Source organism: Agelaius phoeniceus, chromosome 1, assembly GCF_051311805.1.
Source record: "Agelaius phoeniceus isolate bAgePho1 chromosome 1, bAgePho1.hap1, whole genome shotgun sequence".
In the NCBI taxonomy this organism is placed as follows: Eukaryota; Metazoa; Chordata; class Aves; order Passeriformes; family Icteridae; genus Agelaius; species Agelaius phoeniceus.
In genome coordinates, this window is record NC_135265.1 from 59,502,269 (window position 1) to 59,528,004 (window position 25,736).

The following is a 25,736-nucleotide window of genomic DNA, read 5'->3' on the forward strand; positions in this document are numbered from 1 at the left end:
GAGATAGATTCCAGACAACAGGCACAGACCCATTTTGTTTTCTCATACAAATTTTTCAGTTGTCCTGCAATGAACTATTATTGTGTTACAGTATCACTGTATTATCTGTTGTTAACTGCAAGAAAAACAACTTCTCTGTACAAAATTATAATGATATAAAAGCTATCAGTTTAATCTTTTACATACCATTAAAAACATCATACTGATAGTACAATAACTATTTGTTAGCTTATTTTAATTTTTAAACAATATTTGCAACTGAAGAGCATATAATAAAGATCCAAGACATCTGGGCAATGAAGCAAGTGCTGTCATGTGTCATGAGAGTCACAGCCTGGTGCCAAAGATCACCAGTGTTCTGCAGCTGTTTATGCCCATGATCACAAATGGCACTAAGTGGTACAATGCTCTCCTGTATCAGCTTGGACAAACAGATGTGCTGGCTCCTGCTCACCAGATGATGGTGGTGGCTCATCCTTTTCTTCAGAGTCTTCTATGTTTCTGTCTAGAAGAAGAGCACTGTAGAAAACTTTTAGCTGTTCTGAGCCTTGTAGTGACAAAATAATGAGAATAAGGTAACAGAAGTATATAGCAGTTTGCCAAAGAAAAATATATGAACTGAAAGTTCTGCAGCTGCACTGGCTTGGCTTGTTTGCAGCAGGAAAACTATGAATTTTATGGCCTCAAAAGATGCCATAAAATTAACTCTTGTGTCAAAAGGCTAGAACCATCACATGATGTGATGCCACATCACATAGTGAAGCCACAATCATGAAAATAAGGTAACAGTGTGAGACTGGAAGATTTCCCACACTTTCAACTCTTTTCCCTCCAGAACAAAGCTGAGGCAAAGAAGAGGAAAGACAAATCAGGACTGCCAAGGTAACCTTCCTCATTTTCTGTCAGCACACATTACCATCCCTTCCTCAAAGCTCACAGTTCAAAACCCAAGCAAATGTCACAAAAGCTTTGCACCCAGCACAGTGCAAAGGGCCCCACGAGCAGGGCAGTGCAGCCCACACTCCTGCAGCTGCACAGGGCTTACTCCTGCAGCACCACAGCCCCTGGCAAGCTTGCGGCAACTCTGTGCTGGGCAGCTCTGCACACAGCATGGCACCATTCCCAAAAGGCTCTCCACAACCACTTCCTGGGAAGGAAAAGCACCGAGAAAACCTACTGGACTTCAGGAATACCACACCTTCCAAACAAACACCGAGTGCCCTGGCTTCCACAATGAACTCTTGGTTCCCCTCAAACAAGTTTGCCTCAAGGTATTTTCCACCGCTTGCCATCGCTGACAAAGATTCGGGCTTCACTTAAAGCGGCTCCACAGCTTAGGCAGAAACTTAATGATGCAAAACCCTGCAGTTGGGTTTTCTGCTTGGTTTTCCTTCCTGAATTACAAATGTCCAGATAGTACAGAAACAGTCCCCGCCTGCCTGAGGGACTGACTGAGTCTCTTCAGCAATCAGTGCTGGGAGTTGTCTGCACTGCCAAAAACACTGGTGACAGACAGGAGGTGAGCTGCTCCTCTTACTCCTCACCACAAGGGTGCAAAACCTTAGCCACAGTACTCCTGGCCACACTGTCAGCTGCAGTCAGCCTTCCTCGCTGAAACTGAATGCTTTCCAACATCTGCTCCTTCAACCATAAAACTTCACTATCTAACAGCACATCCTCCTAGAAAAAGTTGCCATGGAGATTTCTTCATGCAACTAAAATGTTCTGGGAGCCTGCAGAATCAGCACCAACATTCATAGTCTCAGCAAGGTTTTGAAAATTATCAGTCTGCTGGTAATATCCACAACCTTTGTAAAAATAGGAAACAAAAAATGACTGCAACATGGAAAAATAATTTCAAAGAGGAAGTCTGCCCTTTTTGGGGGTGTGGGGGGCATTGTACCAGAACTCCATACCAAAACTGTATTTACTTTGTTTTTAAATTCATGGGAATACATGCACATGCATTAGAAGTCTGCAGAAAGTCAGAAACAGAGATCAAGCTTCAAATAAAATTTGGATTTCATTCACGTTCCTTTGCTTTAGCACATGCACGGACACACACCCATAGAAAAGTAAATGATAAGCAACTCCACTTCAATAATGCCAGAAAGTAGCATCATTTTAACAAATCCTGGTGAGGATTTCATTTCCAGTCTTTTAGAGACTTGCTCCAATTCAGTTGCAAAAAAGTCCTCCTAAACATCTTGAAAATGGAAAGAATACATCAATTAGGCTATTCAAGTCAAGCCACTGTTGTTTTTTAAAGGAAAGACAAACAAAAAACAAAAAGGTTGAAGAATGATAAACACCACATCAGATGGAGCACACCTCTATTCACAAACATCAGAATCCAAGCAGACTACATCTAAATTGTGTAAGTAGTTTTACACACATAGGTAGATTAAATATATCTAATTGTAACATATATAGTATATTAATCCTCTTTCTGAGATGAAGGATTTCTAGCTCACGTCTACTTTTAGGAGTAAATAGCATCCATACACACACATTTTTTTCCCTATAAAATTTCTATTACTCTAACTTCATAACAAGAAGTTAATTTCTACTGCCTATACTGGAGCACAAAGAAACTTATATTTATTCCACATGTCACTATGTACCACAACCAGCCCCCTGACCATCTTGGTGGCCCTGCACCAGGCCTTTTCCACTGTATCAATCTATTTCCTACACAGGGGAGCCCCAGACTGGGCACAACACTCCCAATACAGTCTTACAAGTCCAAGCGGCATGGAAGGATCACCTCCCCAGACCTGCTGACCACACACTGACTCATGCAGCCCAGGATGTAGCTACCCTTCCTTGCTGCCACAACTCACACTCACTGCAAGGACTGCCATCACCTCACCTTCAGAAACTTCTCATCTGTGCTGGTTTTGGCTGGAATAGAGTTAATTTTCTTCACAGTGACTAGTGGTATGTTGGATTTGTGCTAAAAACAGTGTTGATAACATAGAGATGTTTTTGTTATTGCTGAGCAGCACTGAAACAGCTTCAGGGCCTTTTCTGCTTTTCCTGCTGCTCCTTCAGCGAGAAGGCTGGGGGTATGCAAGGAGCTGGGAAGGGATACAGTCAGGACAGCTGACCCCAACTGACCCATGGTATATTCAATATCATATGACACAAATGTTGGGAAGGAGGAAGTGGGGGATATTCAGAGTGATCATATTTTAAAAGTCATTATTCTGCATGATGGAGCCCTACTTTTTTGGGGATGGCTGAACACCTGCCTACCCATGGAATGGGGTAAATGACTTCCTTAGTTTGCTTTGCTTGCGTGAGCAATTTTTGCTTTTCTTATTGAACTATTTTTACTCAACCCATGAGTTTCCTCACTCTTATCCTTCTGATTCTCTTCCCCATCCCACTGGTAGAAGAAACAGAGTGGCTACATGGGGCTTATTTTCCAGCTGGGGTTATTAAACTACAACACTGACACCCATCACCACCTCTAGAGCTGCCCTCTAGATTGCACGGCCCACTCTCCAGCCCATGCCTCACCAATTTCGTGACAATGTGACTGGAGCCAAGTTCGTGCCTTAATCAATGTATACTAACTACACCCCTTTACCTATAGAGTCAGTCATTTCATCAGAGAAAGCAATGAAATCAATTAGGCATAACTGGTTCTTGGCAAATCCATGCTGGTTGCTCCAAATCATGTTCTTGTCCTTTGTGTTTTAAAAAAGGACTTCCAAAAGGATTTACTTCATAACCTCCCCAGGGACTGAGGTTATGCTGATTGGCCTGAACTTCAACTTTGATCGCTCTGTTTCTTCATGCATGGGCTTTATTCCTCCCAGAAAGCCTGTCCCTGCTTCCATCTCTTGCATACCTCCTTCTCATGGTCCAGCCCAGTCAGAAGCTCAGTGCTTACTCTTGCTAGCCCGTTGCCATGCTTCCTGACTTCCTGCACAGGGGAATGAAACGTTCTTGTGCTCTGATGAAGCTGCCTTGAAGACCAACCAGCTGTCCTGGACATCTCTTCTCTCCAGGGCAGCTTCCAGAGAGAAAATACAGAGGCCAAGATCTGCCCTTCTGAAGTTCAGCTTTGTAATTCTGTTGTTAATCTTGATCATCCTCTCAGGATCTTAAACTTTACAATCATCTTGTTGCTGCAGACAAGGCTGCCTTGTCCTCTGCATCTTAATCATCTGCTACTTCAATCCAGGAAATCAAAACTGATATTTAACCATCTGGAAAATACTTGCCTGTTACTTAGTTTATTTAGTCAGTAAAATTAAGGCAGATTTCACATAGCTGCTTTTGTAAGTGAAAAGCATGTAGTTTTAAATTATGGTGCAATAGGCTGACCTGCAAAAAAACCCAAAAACTAAAACAACAACTGACTTCTACTCTACGCCAGTAAAAGTTTGTGTAGCACACATGTGGAATAGCCCACATGTGGAATAGGCCAAAAGTGTGGCAAATACCAAGCAAGCTGCTATATATAGTACTGTGTATGACATCATGCAGCATTCTGTATCAGCTGGGAAATGAGTCACTCACCATCTTATCTATAGGTTTTCATGTGATGTCCTGCAAAATGGTGTTTTTAAAATCCTAATCAGCAAACATCATTACAGGTATAAAATTTACCCATTATACATGCATAAAGCAAGCCTGTGTTACAGCAAGTGAATTTAAAACCATCTTCCTTCTCATATGCTATCACTGTTTTACTTTTAGAATTTATGCCTCTTGGCAGAAGAAGAAAACTTGCTTTGTTTTTTTTAAATAAAAAGCTTTTGAAGGATAAAGTGCAAATGGCAACATTACATTTGGCTTTTTAGGCAAAAAAGGCAATAGGCTCTTAATTTCAATTAAAATATAGATGTGGCAAAAAAGAACACTTTCTGTTGATACTTAGCTACATTTCTACCTAAAAATGCACAGCTTCACAACTTGCCTGAGACTTACCAGATAAGATTTTGCTCTACATATTGTTCTATAAACTTAAAACTTATTTCCTGATGCAGGCATGCTGAAGTACCAAAGTTAGCTGTTATGCCTACTTCATGCATGAAGTAGGATTACAAAAATCCTTTTCTATGTCACTATCAAAAGAATGTCTCCAACAGGGATGTAAAACATAGCTTGCAATATCTAGGTACTTCATTTATATATAAAGACCACTTCATACCTATTTAAATACTTGAAAAATTTAAGAGAGACTTCAGTAAAAATCTCCATTAAAGACTATTTACTTCAGAGAAACCTCATGGACAGATATTTGTTTTGAATGAGCTCAGGTGTCAAAGTACTAGTCCTTTCAAATACAAAAAGCAAGCAAGAAGCATCATACTTATTCAATACAAAGAACAGACAACAATTACATTACAGCTGAAAAATGGGGACAAATACTCATTCTTGCCAAGAGTTTTCTTGCCAGCTTCTCAGAGCAAACACTACCCATTACCCAAGTCTTGCAGCCACAGTGAACTGTTGCTGCATTAAGGCCCAGCTGTTCTCAGGTCGAAGTGCTCCTGCAGAGACCTGACTGATCCAGGCTGTGGGAATTAGGCTAAACAGCCAAGTGTGCAAGACAGTGAGGACAGTGCACGGGTGGGTCTACTCAAAAGTCAGGGCACAATAAAGTGTGTTGCGAAGATTCTCCATGGGAACAAAACCTTTTCTCAAAAAGATGGAGGAGAGTTTTCTGGGCTTTAGAATACATGGCTTCCTCAGCAACAAGAAAACATGTCAAAGCAACATCAGGAGCTACTAATGGAATTTCAGAAGACAATTATGCTTCCACTTGATCTTTTACCAAGAATATTTTAGAGGGCAGGAGTAAGGTATATTTACAAAGCTTCTGTAGCTTAATTAATCTTCAATAACAATCCAGTATAGAATCACAAAAATTTGTTTAAAATTTAACACATAGTAACATCAAAACAAACAAATGTTTCCATGGAGATGGCTACCTAAATAAATGCTCACAATGGTTCCAACGGCTGACGTCACCCAAGCCTGCCTGCAACCATAGTAACATGCTGGTGTAAACAGAAATATTTTTATTTTTCTATCTAATAATGTCATAGAATTAGCAGTTTTATGGCAGTGCTTAAAGCATATTCTTGCAGTGCTGAGCGGTAACACTTCTAAAATAAGAGCAGAGATATTTATATAGGGGCTATTACTATGACCATGTTAACTACATACAACAAGTGTACTACGTGTACAGCATAGCTAACATATCAAGTTTCCCAGAGCAGTTGTTGACCCTCAATAAACAAAGAAATTTAAGTTCCTAAGGCAACATGCTGGAATGCTGGTAAGAGCTCAGTATCATCTATTATTCTTGGGTGTTCTGCTTTCCTTAATACAAAAATCCTGAAGTTCTTAGACTGTTGTGTCTCACCATCTTGCTGGAATAAGAAGAATGCAGCCACATGTTGCTTTTCATACCAAACACAGAACTCTTCAGTGCCCTTCTCCTCTGTCACCAACGACCTTGCTTTCTCCAAGGCAACAAGATTCACTAAATCCATACTTGCACTCTGCAAGCAAAATACGAGACAGAGAGCCCACAAACTTTTGGAACTCCAGAAGAGTACCAGAAAAGAAACATTTAATGAAGAAATTTTCCAAGAAAGCAGGCAAGTGTTTCAGTGACTGAAAAGATGCCCATGGAATTCCCACTGCCATGAAAAACATCTTCATTCAAAGACTATTGCATGTCTGCATATTGTATGTCTCTAAATTCAGTGGGCTCAGATTGCATTATTGCTTTTCACTAAAAAAATATAAAAGAAAGATGTCTAAATAAGGTTCACATAGTATGTGAAAAATTAATGCTTTGAATGATCTAAAAATTACTAAGATATTTATACTAAACTCCTACATTTTAGCAGAAACCTGAGCTACAGGAAATTGAATGTATTATCATAACAAAATAAGTCGGGAGTACTAGTTTTGGTCCTATCACAAACACTTCAGCTGCAGTAATTTACGAAAACTACCTTTCCCACAGAATATGACTGTGACTTATTCTTTGTCTTCAAGTATGGCAGTGAATTTATGGACCAGTTAAAAAAATCACTTCCTAGAAAGTATTTTCAGGCTTTTTTTTTTAATAATCCCATAAGCCATTTTTTCCTGAGAAGAGGTTGCTTCCTTTGCCATTTACAGAGAAAATGTCTTCCTGGTACCAATTAGCAGAAGGGACTTTTACATAACTTTAAGCAAGTAACTTTAGGCTAGCTTTGAAGAAAGGAGTACAACATCTCAAGTGTTGACCATGAAACTACAAAAAGAAAGCTCACTGCATAATTCATAATTACATTTACAGTTATGTAAACTTCTGTTGGCTTTGGTGCATTTTTTAACAGATTTCATCCCATAAGATATGGTAGAACTTTTGTCATTCACTCTTCACAATGCCTTTTTCTCTTCCAAGTATAGGATTAATGGAAAGTTAATGATATTATAAGAGATAGCTTTATTGTATGCTTTATAACCTAAAAAAATAAGAAAAGTTTACTCTTCTATTCATTACAGAAACTGCAGACTATTCCAACTGCATTGATGCAATCCAAATATTTGGCATAAACATAGGTGTTTTAACTCTGCTCTCTAAGGAAGCAAATAATAAATATTCATACATATGGCTATTCTCATAGGCAGGCTTCAGCTTTTCCTTTCAATTAATTCCATTGCAAAATTCTTTTTCATTTCTTGAATTTTCTGAGCTAAAAATTTTAACAAACATAAATTTGTATTACAATCCACCAAGTTGGAAGGACTTGTGGGACCCTACAAATTACTGCTACACAAAAATATTTGGGGGGAGCAGGGGAGAGATCACCTGATTTACATATTTTCTTACCAAAGAATGCAATTCTATCAATAATTCTTTCATGTCTATTACTGTGGATTCTTTGCTTTAGACTATTCCTTCTTCTTATCCTCAAATACATATAAATGTTGTGCTCACATGAAGGCCTTCATAGACCTTCTATGCAAGATAACAAACTACATTTCAGTCTGACCTGACATTCTCATGCATTCTATACTTATTTTCTTATTTGTAACAAAGGTTCAATGAATTTCTTCAACCTTTATAACAACAGTAAACTTAACTTCAAATGAACTAATCTCTGAAAGACAGACACATAGGTCCCAGCTTTCAAGAAGTATCACAGACCATTTAAAACTCTCAGAAGTTTTGTTCACTTGGTTTGACAGAGGTGGAGAAGGTGTGTTAAGTCCACAAAAATGTTCAATAATTTCAGAGGTAAAATCTCTCCTGGAGCAGAGCAAGTTGCCAATTGATGAATAAAACATTATCTTTCAGTAGCTCTTAGGTAAACATCTCTCTTATTAATTTTCCTTGTTACTTTATCCTATCATAGGTAGGATCCTAGAATAGGTATTTCCTACCTATTTTGCCAGTATCTACTAGAATAATAAATAAAGCCTGGGAAATTTATCAAGACAACAAATGTGGGCTTTATACATAGTAACTCATAAATCCAAAGAACATTTCTATTTGATTAATTATTTTCTAGTGTCTGAACAACATGGCCATTGTCATAAAGTCTAAGTGTAGCTTGCTAGAAAACAACCCTGCTAGGTACAGGTACAGTGGCTTCCCAGTAACAGAACCAGCAAAAAATACATTTGGAAGGTCTAACACAATGCAGATGGCAACCGTAGTTGGGTATGGCAAACATGTTTTTTAAATGTTTGTTGTGTTCCCTACAACTGCTAAAATCCACCAGCCCCATCCCACTGAACCATCACTTTGACTGATCATAACAATCCCAGGCTGAGGCTAATCTTGTGAGACACACTTTAGCTTAAGAGTCCAAAACCAAGAGTGATGCACAAAGCCTTCTGGTAACCATAAGGAGAATTCTTATTGAAGCATGGAAGCTGCACTTTGCACTTTTGGAGGGAGTTGGAGATTATTCTATAGTGGTTAAGGTTTTACATTTAACACAGACGGGGAAAATTTTGGTTTATCAAAAAACCATAAAGCTCTGCTGGGAAAAAGCTGCTTGTAAAATAAAAATGAATGTGAGTTTATTATGTGAGTATGCCTGCTTTGAAGCATTACCAAACCTATCATTATCCTTGAGCTTAGGGTTAAATGTGAAGTAAAAGAGAAAGCAAGGAAAAATAGTTGTCTGAACATGCTCAAGAAATCCTGTATACCCAGCTTATGCTTAACCCTCCTAAGTTAAAGCATATTACTGACACTTGAGTTCCTACAACCATTAGATCTTCCCTTTGTAAAACTTAAAATATTATATGTGAAATAAATGTGATCTAGACTAAAAAGAATTGCTGACACATGCACTCAAGAATAAAAATGTAAAAAAACCCACAAAACCCCAACAGTTAAGAAAATGTGGAAGTATACCTACTGAAAGCATACATTCAAAAAATACAGACCTTTCTAATAAGGAGAGCAAATCTCAGCTCCCATATGCAACTTAAGCAATATAATTTAAAAATAAAATCACTTTAAAAGAGAAGAATATATAAAATATATGTTATAAGTACATGTACAGGTTGAGTAATGAACAAAACATTAAACAATTAAAACTAAGATACTTTTGCATTTGATGCAGTTATCTACTAAGCTATTAAATACTGGAGTGCTGGTTTTGGCTAGGGTAGAGTTCATTTTCTTCACAGTGGCGGTATTTTGGATTTGTGCTGAGCACAGGGTTGATAATTTAGTGATATTTTTGTTATTGCTGAGCAGGACTTGCACAGAGCCAAGGCCTTTTCTGCTTTCCATACTGCCATGCTGGCAATGAATGGGGGGGTGCTTGGGAGAAGACACAGCCAGGACAGATGAAATGACCCCAACTGACCAGGGGGATATTCCAGACCCCACAACAACATGGTCAGTAAATATAGTGGAAGGAAGAAGAGAAGGGACATTTGGAGTGATGGTGTTTGTATTCCTAACGTGTTACATGTGATGGGGCCCTGGTCTCCTGGGCATGGCAGAACATCTGGCTGCCCAAGGGAAGCACTGAATTAATTTCTTGTTTTCTTTTGCTTTTCCTATAAACTGTCTTTATCTCATCTATGAGTTTTCCAGCTTTTACTCTAAATTGTCTCCCCAGTGCTGCTGTTGGGGGAGTAAGCAAGCAGCTGCATGGGGCTTGGCCACCGGCTGAAGTTAAACCAGGACAACTGGATAGAGGAAAAGATGGTATGCCTCTTCCAAGAGAAATGACAACACTTAACAGCGGTCACAGGAGCAAGGTCTGAGAAACTGCTGAGCTAACCCTCCCCCTCAAGAGACAAAGACAAAAACCTTCAAGCTGAGGTGGGAGCGTTCAACAGCAGCAAGGGGATTTGCTAACATTTCCCAGGAGGCTCAGGTACCTGCCACCTTACAACTCACTCCTGTGCAACAGGATGGGATTCCTTCTGCCCCAGTCACCAAACCTGATACTTCTTTATATCTGCTAATGCTGCACATCTGTTTATGCCATATCATGGGGTTATCCTGTCACTAAAGAGCCCAGAAACTGATATGAGAAAGCAGCAATAAGATTATATTTATCTACAGGAAATAATACAACAAAATTCTAAGCTGATGAAAGTAAAAAAAAAAATTGAAAATATCATAGATCAAAAAAGAAACAAAACCCTACAACCTAAACATCCATTTCAAATAAGCCAGCTCTCTGATGGTATACCTAACTCCATTCAAGTAGGGATTGATACAAGGACAAGAGGGTGGGAGTGTGCATATGTAGTGTTTACAGTTATCTAGGTAAGAACCCCAAGGAAAAAAGGAACAAAGAAAGAAATCAATCAAATAAATAAGGTTATTCTAACTATATATGTTACACAAATGTCATGGTTTGACACTGGCGCAATGCCAGTGCCTCCATGAGAATACTCTCTCCCTGGTTTCTGCTGTGAGATGTGACCAGGAATAAGCAAAACCGGCTCCCACTTAGGGAAAAAAAAAATTATTAACTAAACTACAAGGGAAAGGGAAAAAAAAGTAACACACAAGGAAAATGAAAACTTCACAAATACATCTCCTCCTCCATCCTCACCAAATTCCCAATACAATACATCCCCCAAATCATCGACTCTCAGTCTGGCACCACCCTTCAGAATACTCAATCCTCAGTTCATCAAGAGGAGAAGGAGTCCTTCTTGTGCCAATGGTGACCTCTTCCTTTCATGTCCAGCGCTCTCACCACTGAACACCAACCAGAGCTGCTTCTAGGGTCGACTTTTAAGGATGCTTCTTCCCACTCCAAAAAGGCACAGTCTCAACTTTGGGACACCTGCCCACCCCATATTTTTCACCCCCTGGGGCCAAGGGGTACCTACACCGAACCCTCTTGGTTCTGAGGCATTGCCTCCCCCTAGAATGCAGTCCCTGTATCACAAGGAACATAGTTCTGTCCATGGCTATACAAAAAGAGTCCAGCAAAAGCCACTCCATCATCTCTTCCCACTAAGATTCTTCTCTATTCTTCCAACATGTCTCACTTGCCCAAACCTCTCTCACACTTGCCCATTTCCTTCATCTTCCACTCTATCTCTCTTCTAGGAAAGGTTAATGTTCTGTAAAGTTTTCATTGTCCGAAAAGGGGTTAAGAGCTCCTACAAGCGGCTGGCTGCACGCCCCCCCCCCCCCCCCCCTTCTCTCATTCACAGCCGTGCTGCTGGCACAGGCACATATTTTATCAAGTTTCAAGGTAACAGTCTCAGGCACCAGCTCTCTCTCTCTCTCTCTGTCTCCCGGGGGGAGGCGCCTGATGGCTCCTGGTTTCTCTCTCTCTTCCACCCTTCCACCCCCGGGCTCAGGCGTACCTCTCCTGGCCACATGGCTTTTCCCCTTCTCCCCGCCCAGCCAGCAGCTGGGCCGGGGGAGAGACCCGAACTCTTTCCCGCTGGAAACCCAAGAGAACCTCCCAGGCCGCAAGCCCTGCTTTTAGCCCCGTGTTCTCAGAGGCGGATCCAATGTCCCAATGGCCACATTAGGTGCCAATATTAAAATCTGAACTTCCACTGGCCTGACCACAGCGTCCCAGAAAACATATTTCCTGTCAAACCACCACAACGGACAACTTTCAAGATTAAAGGTCTTTTCTTCTCTGCCTTTCTCCAGTTTGATGCAGTCTAAATGGTCAGTGCTTGTAGCAAGATTTTCCAGCTACCTTGTAAGCAATGCAGTTTGCATGTTTTCCCAGCATTACACCACAACATTTGAGTGCACAAGCCAAATAAGTGTTCCTACAGGCTACAAGTACAATTAAGAGACCTATTTAAAAAGTATATCCCTCAACACAATGATGTGTGAGACAATTTAAACAGTGTGGTAATAAAAAGCAGAAAAGACAAGATTATCATATCAGATGCCAGGGGAATATGAAAGGTAAAAATAATTCAATTCTATACATAAAGCAAAACCAAAAGAATTATTTGGGACTTCATACAGAACATGCCATAACAGATTAATCCCTTGTTAACATATTTCCTTTAATATCTTCTCTTAGGTTTGACAAGTTTCTGACTAAGCCTGCCTAGATTTTCAACTGGGGAGAAAGTTTCACTAAAGCTCCAGTCACAAAAATAAGATCAGATGACAAGACAATCCTAATTCATCATAGCCAAGGGTCACCCTAAGTCTGGCATGGCCCTATACTTCAAACTTGAGCTGGTGTTGTGCTGGACATCATGACTGCTGTTAGAATACTGACTTTTAGTACATATCCCACCTTAGCCTCCGTCTTCTGAGGCCAAGCTTTGGCAAGATCATCCTGACATCCTGATTTCATTCAGATATCTTTCAAGAAATAGTGACAGCGCTTACTGCAGACCAGTTTAAATAGCCTACATTTATTCTGATCACATCATGGTCTTTGAATAATACAACAGCTGTGAAATTGAAGTCAATTTAATATAGTAGGTCAGAAGCTGAAAGCTGTATCTTCAGACAAAACAAGAAAATTTTTTCAAGGAACAAGAAAGAGATTGATTTTGTCAAACAGTGTCTCACAACATCAGAAGTAACAGAAGGTAAATTTAGATGGTTTCTAACTAACATGGGGGGGAGAGTGGGGAGAGAGAAGATAATGAAATTATGGCTGAAATGAACTTACTTGATTTTACTGAAGACGATGTCAACATCTGTGGTTGTCACATTCTTCCCATCTATGATATTGCAGTCCTTACATAGCTTTGACCAGTTCTTCCCATGCATTTCTTTTCCTGTGGCTCTTGTATCACCATGGACAGCAAATTTTCTAAAGGCCTCTTCCAGAGCACTTATTTCTCCTGCTGCAGCTCCCTCATGAGAGTTTGAGTCTGAGGATAACCGTTTTGCTGGTTTTGCTGATTTTTCAGCCATTGTGCTACAAGGAAAAGGAGGGTAAACTTAATGTATTAATTTGCACTAGATTACTTTCTGTCAATCTACACGCTAGAGTTCATGTCACAACATATGAAGTCCATATGAAGAATAGATGGTCTATAAAGTTAGAAAGAACTCACTCCCCTCCACCATCAAACATCAGTCTAAACAGAGAATTGTAAAACTCTCTGCCCATCTGGGAAAAAAAATTCTAGTACATTAAAAAAAAAGAAAGGTACAGAAAGAAACTAGGGGCACAAAACCAGTTGCACCATCATTACATCAGCCACCAAAAGAACATTTAATATTTGTTCCTTTTTTTTTTTTCTTAAATGGCAATCATCACAGTCACTCTGTTGATTTGAATAGAAGTATGCCCTTTACACTGTAGGCATTACTTGTACTCCTATTTCTGAAGGAAAAATAGACATCCCTTTATTTTCTGGACTTCAACTTTTAATTTTATTTTTTACTGAAAAATTACGTATTTTTGAAATGCAACAAAAATATTAATTTTAGAACCCTTATGTTACATTATGTAAGGGCTAACAAGTACAAGACAAGTCTCTCCTGTTATCCAGACCATTTATTTCTCAAGTTTATGCCCAAAGAACTGTAGCTGTGGAATTCATTTGGAATGAACACATCCATGATGGAGGCATACTGAGAAGGGATGTCATTACTTCAGACAAGAACTTTAAGACTACTCCAAGTACATATAGTATAGGTTTGTTTTTTACATAAAACCTTAAACTGTGCAATAGAATACTATTTTTAGGTGTCTTCACAAAAAAACCACACCCGGAAGCGCCAGAAACATCTTCTGCCCATGTACTCTTGGCATGGCAGAAGTAAGAGGCACTAAACTAGGGACTAAGAAGCTAGGCACAGGGCACACTGCCTGCCTGCCCCAACAAGCTGCACACAGAGTGTCACCACCATCACGTTGGTGGCACTGCTACAAATTTTTAACCCATAAAGAGATGGTTAAAGTATCAGAAATCTGGCAAATGCTAGATAAGGGCTGGAAAGCCCATCATACTTACCCAGCCTTTCTTCTAAAGCCGCAGCTGTATGTGAGATGTGATTAACAAATACAGAGATGGGTAGGTACTTCTAGTTAAGGTTTTATTTTTTATCAGATAGGAAGTTCTTTTGATTTATATACTGTACATCAGTACAAATGCCTCAGCAAGGGAAAGGGTTCTAAAATTCTATCTCTTCCTATATTGTTTAAACTCTGACACTCAAACAATGATGACATACCCTTCCCTGCACACTGTAACCATAGCTACTTGCTATGCAGCAGTTATTGTTGAAGCTTTTGATTAGAAAGAATCTTTTAATTAAAAACATACTAAAAGGACCTCTGTCCTTCACACTTGAGCAAACATAGCATGGCCAAAGCACTACTGCCTTTTTTGAAAACACCTAAATGCTTAAATCCCTTGTTATATCTTAAGCCGGGGGATCCTTCTGTTTTGTTTACACAGACAGCACAAGTTTTGGCCAACAAACCAAAATGCTAAATTAAAATTATTATGACAAAAATTTACTAACTGTAGCCTGAGAATTGTATGTGCACCTATGAAATAAAAAGTGAAGAACAGAGGGGGAAAAAGAGTTTGAAAATGTCAAGTTCATAAAAACGTTTAAAAAGTAACCAATTCCCATTTCTATTTCCTTTGCATTGTGCCTACTGTCCAAAGAGGAATTTTACCTCAAAAACCTTATCTGAAAGCATCCCAACACTGAAACACTAAAACAAAAAACATGCACAGTAAATTGAAAGCTACTACACACATTAAGACAGACATACTTTTACCAAAATGTGTCTAGATCAAATCTTCTGCTTCATCAGGCTATATTCTTTTGCCACCAAAACAGTAGTAAAATATTAAAAAAAACCCAAAAACTATTGACATAATGCATACAACAGAGTATTTCATTAAAAATCAGATCATGAAGATCTATGATGTACCTCTATATTCAAGGAAGCTTGACTTCCAAAAGCAGAAGTCTCTTCCAAGCTTGTAGCATTTGAAATCAACTGGAGCTGAAATACAGAGCCAGAAATTTTCCAAGCTAATACTAACTGGCTAGAGAAAGAGAGTACAGATCAGCAAAAACCACGTCTGTGTAGGATATTAAAAACCAAAGTTACTTTTGTATGCAAGAAACAGGACATGAAAAGGTGGAAATTTGCAATGGTAAGGTATGTATGGTTTGCAACAGTTTGTAATTTTATCTTGTGGCAAATAAACTTTCCAGGAAATTTTCAGGGATAGCTCCTGCTTGCTCTTAGCAATTCTCTTAAGAAGCTATACTCATAGTGAGTATCTTTAAGAGATACAATAATAGCACAGTTGACAAGCTATAAACAAGAAAACATCTGCATCACTCTGTCTCATCTGACATTGGAAAATATAACCACATGCCTACATTTTTAAGTATCTCCTGAACAAAATCTTTCCTTAGCCAGTGTCAGTGCCTTGCTGGCCAATTATGCTTTGTTGTGTATAACCATGAATCAACTTTGTACAGCACAGCACAGCAGAATCATGCTTTACTATCTTATACAGTCTTTAATATGATAGCAGGAACAAACTGTCCCTGTGTGCCAAAAGATCAGTCAATGGGGTAAACGTCCAGCCTGGCTGGGCAAGGAGGTTTTGGAGGTACTTAGGAATAAAAAGAGGATGTATCAGCGTTGGAAGGAGGGTCGGGTCTCTAAGGGAGTATACAAGAAGGCTGCTTGAGCATGCAGAAAAAAAAATTAGGGAGGCCAAAGCTCATTTTGAACTTAGAATGGTGACTTCTGTAAAGGATAATAAAAAATGTTTTTACAAATACCTTAATGCTAGAAGGAAGGCTAAGACCAGCCTTTGTTCTTTATTGGACAAGGGAGGGAACTTAGCATCTGCAGATGAGGAGAAGGCAGAAGTGCTTAATGCCTACTTTGCTTCAGTTTTTAGTGGGAAGATGACTTGCCTTCAAGACACCTGCCCGCCTGGAATGGTTGATGGTGTCAGGGAGCAGAACGGTCCCCCCATTATCCAAGAGGAGGCAGTCAAAGAACTACTGAAATGCTTGGATGTTCATAAATCTATGGGACCAGACGGGATCCACCCCAGGGTAATGAGAGAGCTGGCAGATGAGCTTGCAAAGCCACTCTCCATCATTTACCATCAGTCCTGGCTCACTGGTGAGGTTCCGGATGACTGAAAGCTGGCCAACGTGATACCCATTCACAAAAAGGGTGCAAAGGAGGATCCTGGTAATTATAGACCAGTCAGCCTGACCTCAGTACCTGGCAAGATAATGGAACAGTTTATATTAAGTGCCATCACACAGAACTTACAGGATGGCCAAGGTATCAGACCCAGTCAGCATGGGTTTAGGAGGGGTAGGTCATGTTTGACCAACCTGGTCACCTTTTATGACCAGGTAACCCGCCTAGTGGATACAGGGAAGGCTGTAGATGTTGTTTATTTGGATTTCAGCAAGGCCTTTGACACTGTCTCCCAGAGCATACTCCTACACAAGCTGGCAGCCCATGGCTTGGACAGGAGCACTCTTTGTTGGGTTAGGAACTGGCTGTATGGCCAGGCCCAGAGAGTGGTGGTGAATGGTGCTGCATCCAGCCGGCGGCCAGTCACCAGTGGTGTCCTTCAGCGGTATGTGCTGGGGCCAGTTCTGTTTAATATTTTTATTGATGACATGGATGAGGGTTTAGAGTCTTTCATTAGCAAATTTGCAGATGACACTAAGCTGGGAGTGTGTGTCGATCTGTTAGAGGGACGGAGAGCTTTGCAGAGGGACTTGGAACAGTTGGATGGATGGGCAGAATCTAATGGGATGAAGTTGAATAAGTCCAAGTGCCGAGTCCTGCACTTTGGCCACAATAACCCCATGCAACGTTATAGGCTGGGGATGGTGTGGCTGGACAGTGCTCAGGAGGAAAGGGACCTGGGTGTGTTGTTGACAGTCGGCTGAACATGAGCCAGCAGTGTGCCCAGGTGGCCAAGGAGGCCAGTGGCATCCTGGCTAGTATCAGGAATAGTGCGGCCAGCAGGAGCAGGGAGGTCATTCTTCCCCTGTACTCGGCACTGGTGAGGTCACACCTTGAGTATTGCGTCCAGTTCTGGGCCCCTCAGTTAAGGAGGGACATTGAGATGCTTGAGCATGTCCAAAGGAGAGCAACGAGGCTGGTGAGGGGCTTGGAACACAAGTCGTATGAAGAACGACTAAGGGAGCTGGGGTTGTTCAGCCTGGAGAAAAGGAGACTCAGAGGTGACCTTATCACTCTCTTCAGCTTCCTGAAGGGTGACTGTGGTGAGCTGGGGGTCGGTCTCTTTCTCAGGGCAACAACAGAGAGAACAAGAGGACACAGTCTCAAGCTGCGCCAAGGGAGATACAGGCTAGAATTAAGGAGGAGGTTTTTCACAGAAAGAGTGGTCAAATACTGGAATCATCTACCCAGGGAGGTGGTGGAGTCACCATCCCTCGATGTGTTTAAAAAAACACTGGATGTGGCACTTGGCGCCATGATCTAGTTGAGGTGTTAGAACATGGGTTGGACTCGATGATCTTAAAGGTCTCTTCCAACCTAGAAATTCTGTGATTCTGTGTAGCAACTGAAAGAATTTTTTACTTACTTTCAGTAGCTAATATATTTAAACTTTATAAACTTGCTATAGGAAAAATGCTCACGAACATATTTAGCCTTCAGAAAGATCGTTCCATACTAACTTCTCTCACTCATTAATAAATGAACTTTGTATTGGGGTTTTTTGCGTAGTTCTGGATCAGGCAGAACAGACAGAAAAGGCTTTAGTTTTGAATGGTGAAATCTGGTATGCAGAACAAACTCATTTCAAATAAATCCTCACCATCTAAAGCAGAAAGTCAAGGGGAGATTAAAACCAGGGCTCTGCAGTGGTTGCCAAATATTGTTATGGACACTCCTTGTCAAATCACAATTACAGTTTACTTGTTAAAATCCTATGTAATAGCATGAAATATATAAAAAAAAGCTACCTGGATTGATGAAAAAATTATCTAGTCTCAATTGAAACTTTTCTTTCTTAACTCTACAAACAACACAGTGTGAAGTGTTTGTTAACATAATTAGAAGGTAAAGAACTGCACAACACAGGATATTAAATTAGACTTTGAATGGGGCCAGCTCCTTTATTTTTTTTTAGTGATTAGAGATAAGGAAGGAGATCATGTCATGTTAAAGAAACGATCTCTCAAACAGAAATAAAGAATAATCTATTTGACAAAAATTCAAGATCAAATGCTGTTCTGAGTCTTCCTTATTCTTTTCCCCTGGACAAAGGAATCAATAAAAGGTGCTTGGTAGATTCTGCTAGAAGTAAAGATTATGAGTAAGTTGGGGCAGGGCCACAGTAAGACGATAAGTTAAAGATGAAAGAAAGTGATTACTCTTGAATACCAAATATAAAATACAGTAAAACAAAATTAAACCACTGCTCAAAAGCATGAGCTGTGTAGATGCTGACTACAACAACTACATCTAACCAAAGAAATGCCTTTCATCACCATCCAAAAGGTCTAGTATGTATAAAATTAGACAATAACAAGTTCCAGAGTCAGCAGAAAGAAGGTGGGAGTAGCCACCAATACAATCCTCTCCAAATACTGCATGCTCCAACCAAGCAGGTCCACGTCACCAAAAGCAGCCAGATAAGAAAGAGGTACAAGCAGATGCTAGAGTTTTGGACGTTTGCGAAAGAACAACCATCCTCCAAAAAAATGGAGTTTCAGAAACCCACAGAATACTTAGACAGGTACTGCGTTATGAACTGCTATAGTCTGTGTCCTTTAGTAACACAAAAAAACAGTTCTTGTCCCTTCCCTCACTCTGCAATAGGTAAATAATACAGCACATTATATGGAGATTAAGCCAGGGATCAAACTAACTCATGTTAACTGATGCCAGCCACTGACTTCATTACTGTCTTGTGCTATATAGACTGAAAGTGCAGATCTGTGTTCTCAGCATGTGCCTAAGCAATTAGAAAAAGTTTTCTAATATCATCAAACTTCTTTTTAGCCAGAGACTAGAATATATATTCATCTGCAGACAGACAGCTGAAAGACCTCCACTAGATAAAGTCACTTATTAACCTGGATTCTTCCATAAAAGATGTGAAGTGAATGTTTCTGTGAATTTCAGTTGTCAATTTCTAGAGCTGTGTGAATACCCAAAGCCTCAGTACTAACCAACTGCCAACTCTACTGAAGGACTTATATTAATTTACACTCTTTCCCACCCTCTCCAAGTGTCAAGAAACTGCAGGAATTATGGTATAGCTTTCATTTAAATTTGTGGGAATTGCTCTTACAAGTAATCTGCCTCTTAGTAAGGAAGACTTACTAAGTCCCAGAGTATTTTTTCCAACAATTTCAGAAGCTTATGGAACTCTGAATATGCATATGTCCTAACAGGTCAGAATTCACCACAGCACCTTCACTGCCCCATCCCTGACAACTAATTCATGGCTTATTTGCTCAGCAGAAAGCTTAGTATTTTTAATGCAAATTATCATCACTGCCATGGCATGGATAGAGAAACGAAAGGAGAGGGATGAAGAAACATGTCTGTTCTGTTCTGCAGTATTCAGAACATCATGAGGACCCCGGGACCCATATTCTACACTACTTTAATTATTAAGGTCACATAAAGCAGATACATGAGTGCAATGACTACTCTAAGAGCCAACATTCTCTGACTTGATAAAGGAAATAAAAATACATTCTTACTAGCTGCAAATCTATTAAACCCTTTTAGGAAGTTCACATCAAAAAAATTGTTTACTAAAAAAAATTTTAAAAAAAAATATACACACACATACATGTCACAGAATGACTAGGTTGGAAGAGACCTTCAAGATCATCAAGTCCAACCCATGCCCTAACACCTCAACTAAACCATGGCACCATGTGCCACATCCAGTCTTTTCTTAAACACATCCAGGGATGGTGACTCCACCACCTCCCTGGGCAGACCGTTCCAGTACTTTATCACTCTTTCCATGAAAAACTTTTTCCTAATATCCAACCTATATTTCCCTTGGCTCAGTTCAAGACTGATACACATATCAGCAGGATACAAAATTCCTATTTTTTCTGGTGCTTTACCATGTACTTTTTCATCTGCTTTGTCTAGCTTACCTCTAATAGCTTTCATTTGCAGGAAGTTTTAAACAGTGTTAAAAAACAGTTTTAATGAAGTCATCTTACAACATCAACTGCCATGGAAACAAATATGAGTGTAACTGTCGAAGACAGAGCAACAGACTAGAATATTACAACATTATTACAGCCTCAGATGCATTCACGCTAATGGAAAAGGCAGTGTATTTTATAACTGTTCATGCTTTACAATATTTATCAACCAAGAATTTGCTAAAATGAGGTCAAAAGTCCAGCGCAAATTAAGGAAAACTTCCAATTCACACTTTTAAACAGCAGAAATCATTCAAGAGTCAAGCAGACTTCTGACTGCTAAGACTGATGAATTTTCAGAATCCGACAGCACAATGGCCCAGCTGCAATGCAATAATGGTACTGCCAGCATCTCCTTTTTCCTGTAACACTCACCTTTGCCCAGGCTAGCCTTATTTCTCAGGTGTAATACCCGCAACACGACAACACAAAGTTATGTTTACACTGAGCATCAAGGCCATCACCTAGCTAGCAACCAAAGTCTGCACTGTAAATTCCTCAGGCTCCTACAACCTAAAATGCACTATCTCTTCAGGGTCTCAGTCTTAGCCCTGATACCTCCCTCATTTCTTAATCCTCTCTACCATACACCCCAGGCAACTAGTTTCATATGTTCAGTGTTACCTGGTTTTACCTTCCATTCTCCTGCTCATTTTTCCTGCCCACCAAGTTTTGGCAAGCATGCAGGTGCTTAGGGCACAATTTCCATCGGAATCTGTTACTGCACTGTTGGAAAAACTCATCCAATGCACCACAAGTAGTTGTCATCCAGAATTTCTTAAGACCTTCTAGCCAATCCAAGTAAACAAGAAAGCAACTTTTCAACGAGCACAGGAGGTGTTATTTTTATGAGTTAATTGAGTGCATAATGAATTATGAAACTGTGCAAGGCATTTGAATTTGTCTGACTGTATCTGGTTTATTTTAGTACTTGATCCATCTTCCCCTTGTTATAAAAACTTAACAAAATTGCAATGAAAGCGAATTCTCATTTATTTTCTCTCTGTAATTATTTATGCCAAATAAAAACAGCAGAGACAATGCACAGCAGATGGAATCTTTTTCCCACATTTTTGCATAAACATTCAGGCTTAGGGAAGGACAAGCAGAAGGAGAAATGCAACATCCTCCTAATAAAAAGCAATGCTTTAACCGCTCTTAAAGCTTCCCTTAAGCTTCCTTCACAGCTACCTGCAGGAGCCAGAGTTAAAGCATTTCTCTTCAGAGATCTGCTCTGGTTATATTTCTCTACATGTGATGCTGAAGTGAATGACAGCCACCCATTTTCCCTAGCATACAACATAGAAGGCAAATGAGCAGAGACCACTGCAAAACAAGCAAAGCTAACAACTCTATCTAAAGTTAAACCCATCTTTACCTAAAGAAAATTAAATCCTTTTGCAGGCTTTATGAGGAACTGCATGGCTGAACCTCAAGCTCTCCTAACAATATATGTGAATTTAGCACTATGGACAAGGGCAAGGCTGGCCAGATCATACAGATACATTTAGACCTTCAGCAGGACACACACAGAGTAACAGAAAAGGTACCTACTTAACCTGTCCAATGTTTCTCCTCAGCAAAACAGTATTTCAGACTGTGAACATATGCCATCACATATGCCATTGAAGGATCTAACTTAGAAACATATTTTCGAGCACAGAGATTATTTTGACTGCTGATAAATTATTGTTACTGTTGTATTTCTAAAAACTATTGCCATTCAGCTACTTACTTCTACAATGTTGCTTGAGATACAAAACTAAGTTTAGTTCTTAGTAAATTACACTCCTTCATTTCAAAGGACCACTTCATAAATATCACCTCTTTATATAAACTAAGCATTTGTACACAGACACACAAACCTTTATCAGTAACAGATCCATTGCAACTTATTTCTTTCAAAAAACATGTTCACCTGACAACACTTAAAAGTAGACAAAAATTCTCTATCTAGCTAACTCTTAACTAGCTCCACAATATCCTGTAAAACCACCATGTCACTTACACAAGGTTTTAACTATGAAGGTAAAAGCATAAATAAGGCATCCACAACATAGACATGTACTGGTAAACTCTTATTATGCTTTTTTTTCATTATGCCACTACTCCATTTGAGAGTTTCACTTTCTAAGTACTCATCCTAAGCTCTGCCAGGCTGCTGTCACTGGTAGATGACTAATCTGGACACAAACATTCTGCAGTTTCATACACAAGCAAGGATACAAGCCAGTGTCTAGAACTGCCTTCACAGGAGAAACTGAATGACACCAATTAAAGAACAATAAAAGAGGAGACTCAAGTGTTTAGATGAGGTATTTTTTCATATTTTGCATGTATCAAAAAAAGACTTCAAATCACAGATCTGGAAAGAGTGGAAGACAACAGCTGCTCTCCACAGTAGTCATACAATTAATTTACAGCTCCAAATAACATGCTAGGCCTGTCATCACTTTAGGATTAGCTGAATACAGGTTCCACTACAATTGTAGAGCTTGCTTCGCCTCACTTCTTCATACACTGTACATTGTATCCTCCCACCACACCCACCCAGACCAGACTTTACTTGGAACTTCCACAGAACCCATACAAAATATTTCTGGAAAAGCCATGAGTAATGAAGATCCACTCCATGAAAGTGGATCAAAGATTGTACAGAAAGATCACTTCAAACTCCATTAAGATGGGGGACTTTGAGTAGCACCCATAAGTAAAAGTATCTAGAGAATCAACTATTGACAGGGACAGAATTAAATCTAAGAAAAACTGAGCTAACAAAGACTGGAAAGCACTGTAAGATTTAGTAGTCACAAAGCACCTCTGATCAAAGAAAGGAAGATGATACAAGAGATGCAAAATCATGAGACGATGTTTTACCATAAGATACTTTACAAATTACATTGGTGGAATTCTTGAGAGATCCAAATACCCCTGCAGAGAAACTCAATCACCTACTAAATGGCTCTTTACTACCAAAGATATCAAAAAACTCAACAGTTGAAAATTCAGGCTACGTCAGTGCAAATTAGAAATATGACTTCTTTATGAAGAGACAATCAACCACATCAGGGACTGAAGGTAACTCCCAAGAACAGCTGCAAATACTTCAGATCCTCATGTCCACACATTAGACTGCCTTTAATACAGAAGATCTATTTAGTCACGTATCTCTGAAAGACAGACTTTTACCAAATCTAGGTTATTGCTCTTGGATAACTAACTCAATATAACCAATACATGAATCAAGTTAGACTGTCTAAAGATCCCTTATGTTCTTAAAATCTGCTACTTCACTTTTGTCTGAATCCACAAAAATAAACTAACCATTAAGTACAGATTTTTTGCAACCACCCACAGCCTGATCCAAAATAAGAAGGGAAATACTTTGCTAAATCAGTAAGTTCTTTCACATCTATACATGCTTCTAAGATGAAATATTTGGGTACTACTCCTTCCAATACTCAAATCAGAAGAGACAGCCCAAAACAGGTTTGTAAATTAAACAGTGTCATCAACAATGGAAAAAAAATTGTGAGCAAGACATCTTAGCATTTTCACTACTACTGCAAGAATTTTCTTAGCATTGATCCATTTAAGAATTTGAACTAGGACTGCAACCCTCAGAGACTCAAGCAAAAACTGTTATCTCGTTGATTTTTTTAATTTCAAGTTTCTTTGTGCTCATTTTGTCAAATGCTCCCAATATATGAACACTGACACAGATGCATATTCCTGAGATTAGCCAAACTGAGCAAAAATTAACTTGATTATTTTAAACAGTAACACTGCAGATTCATTTTTATCATTTCATAAGCTGTATAATGCATTGAACCTTTGAGCTGTAAACTCTTGGTTGCCACCTTTTGGGTTTCCATCCAGGACAAGGTAAACTCATACCACAAATGCAAGACACTACGAGGCAGGAGAAGTTTCAGGAGGAAAAGAAAGAGGGAACCTTAAGACAACTAGCAAGAGTAAGAGCCTAAGCTTCTCCACAGCTGCCTCAGTCCTGACAGAGTTAAGAATCCCTCTTAGCAGCAGCAGCAAAGTGAATTGCCCACCCACCACATATAACAACTAACAACAAAGAAAAACTTCCCAACTGTTTTGATGGACATACCACTGTGAGCCAAGAAAACTGAGTAGCACAGAATCAGTCTGTTCTGCTCTGTCAGCACTTGAGATAAACACCCACTCAGGAAGAGTGTCCTGAAACCTGAGCAGGATATGCATACTTGTCCTGTAACACATGTACAGTCCCTGGGTACTTAAAGACCATATTTTTATAAGGGTATTTTACCAGTAACATCCTTTCACTGTACAGATCTTTTCATCACTATTCCAAAGTATCCCAAAAAACAGCCTACAATGGAATGGGAAATTCTTGCAATACTTCCATGTATGGGCAATTTGGGGTGGGCAAAGTGATGCATTCACTCAGAAATGTCTTTTAGCTGGCTGAAGGTATAGTTATTATTATGTATTTCTGAGGGGGGTTAGGCACATGAGGGGGATGAGATGAAGAAAGAGCTAGAACAGCTTACAGAAAACACTCAGGAAAAGGGAAAACAATGGGAAATCAGGAAAAACATTTGTTTTCCTGTACAACTGGAATTTGAAATGAAAACTCCACTTCAAAACTTTAAAATATTACCATAGATTTAAAAAAAACTGTAAAAGTTAGATGGTCTGAAGAGAAAATGTTTCATATTAGGTTGATGTAGATTGTTTACCTTAGTTTTCAGCATTTAGTCAAGTTAGATGCATTTCAAAATCCCCCAAACCCAAGCCATTCTTATGTCCCAAGGATAACCCTCAGAGAACAGTGGCAGTCTTACATTAAGTTCTACAATTCCCATTGCTCTTACATGAGAATGAGAAAGTACACAGCTGAATAAGGCACACACATATCAATGTATCCTTCTTAACATCAGCTTGATTTCTCTTTTGCACCACTCACAGTTCTTTATTTTCTTTAGAAAGAAAATGTTCTTTATTTTAGATCAGAATATTTAGGGGGCCATACCCAAGTTATTGTTCCATTATACTGGACATAACACATTAGTAAAGGTCCCCGACCACAGCTTCCACACACTATGGCAAT

General features: G+C 39.5%; 1 protein-coding gene across 1 annotated transcript in view; it reads right to left on the reverse strand.

Moving 5' to 3' along the window:
- TPPP (tubulin polymerization promoting protein) overlaps positions 1–25,736 on the reverse strand; it is a 67,095-nt gene that overhangs the window by 38,469 nt on the left and 2,890 nt on the right. The window contains exon 2 of the mRNA XM_054630457.2: positions 13,125–13,376. Within this exon, the coding sequence (XP_054486432.1) occupies positions 13,125–13,372 (248 nt within the window). The 5' untranslated portion in view covers positions 13,373–13,376. The remainder of the gene's footprint in view (positions 1–13,124; positions 13,377–25,736) is intronic.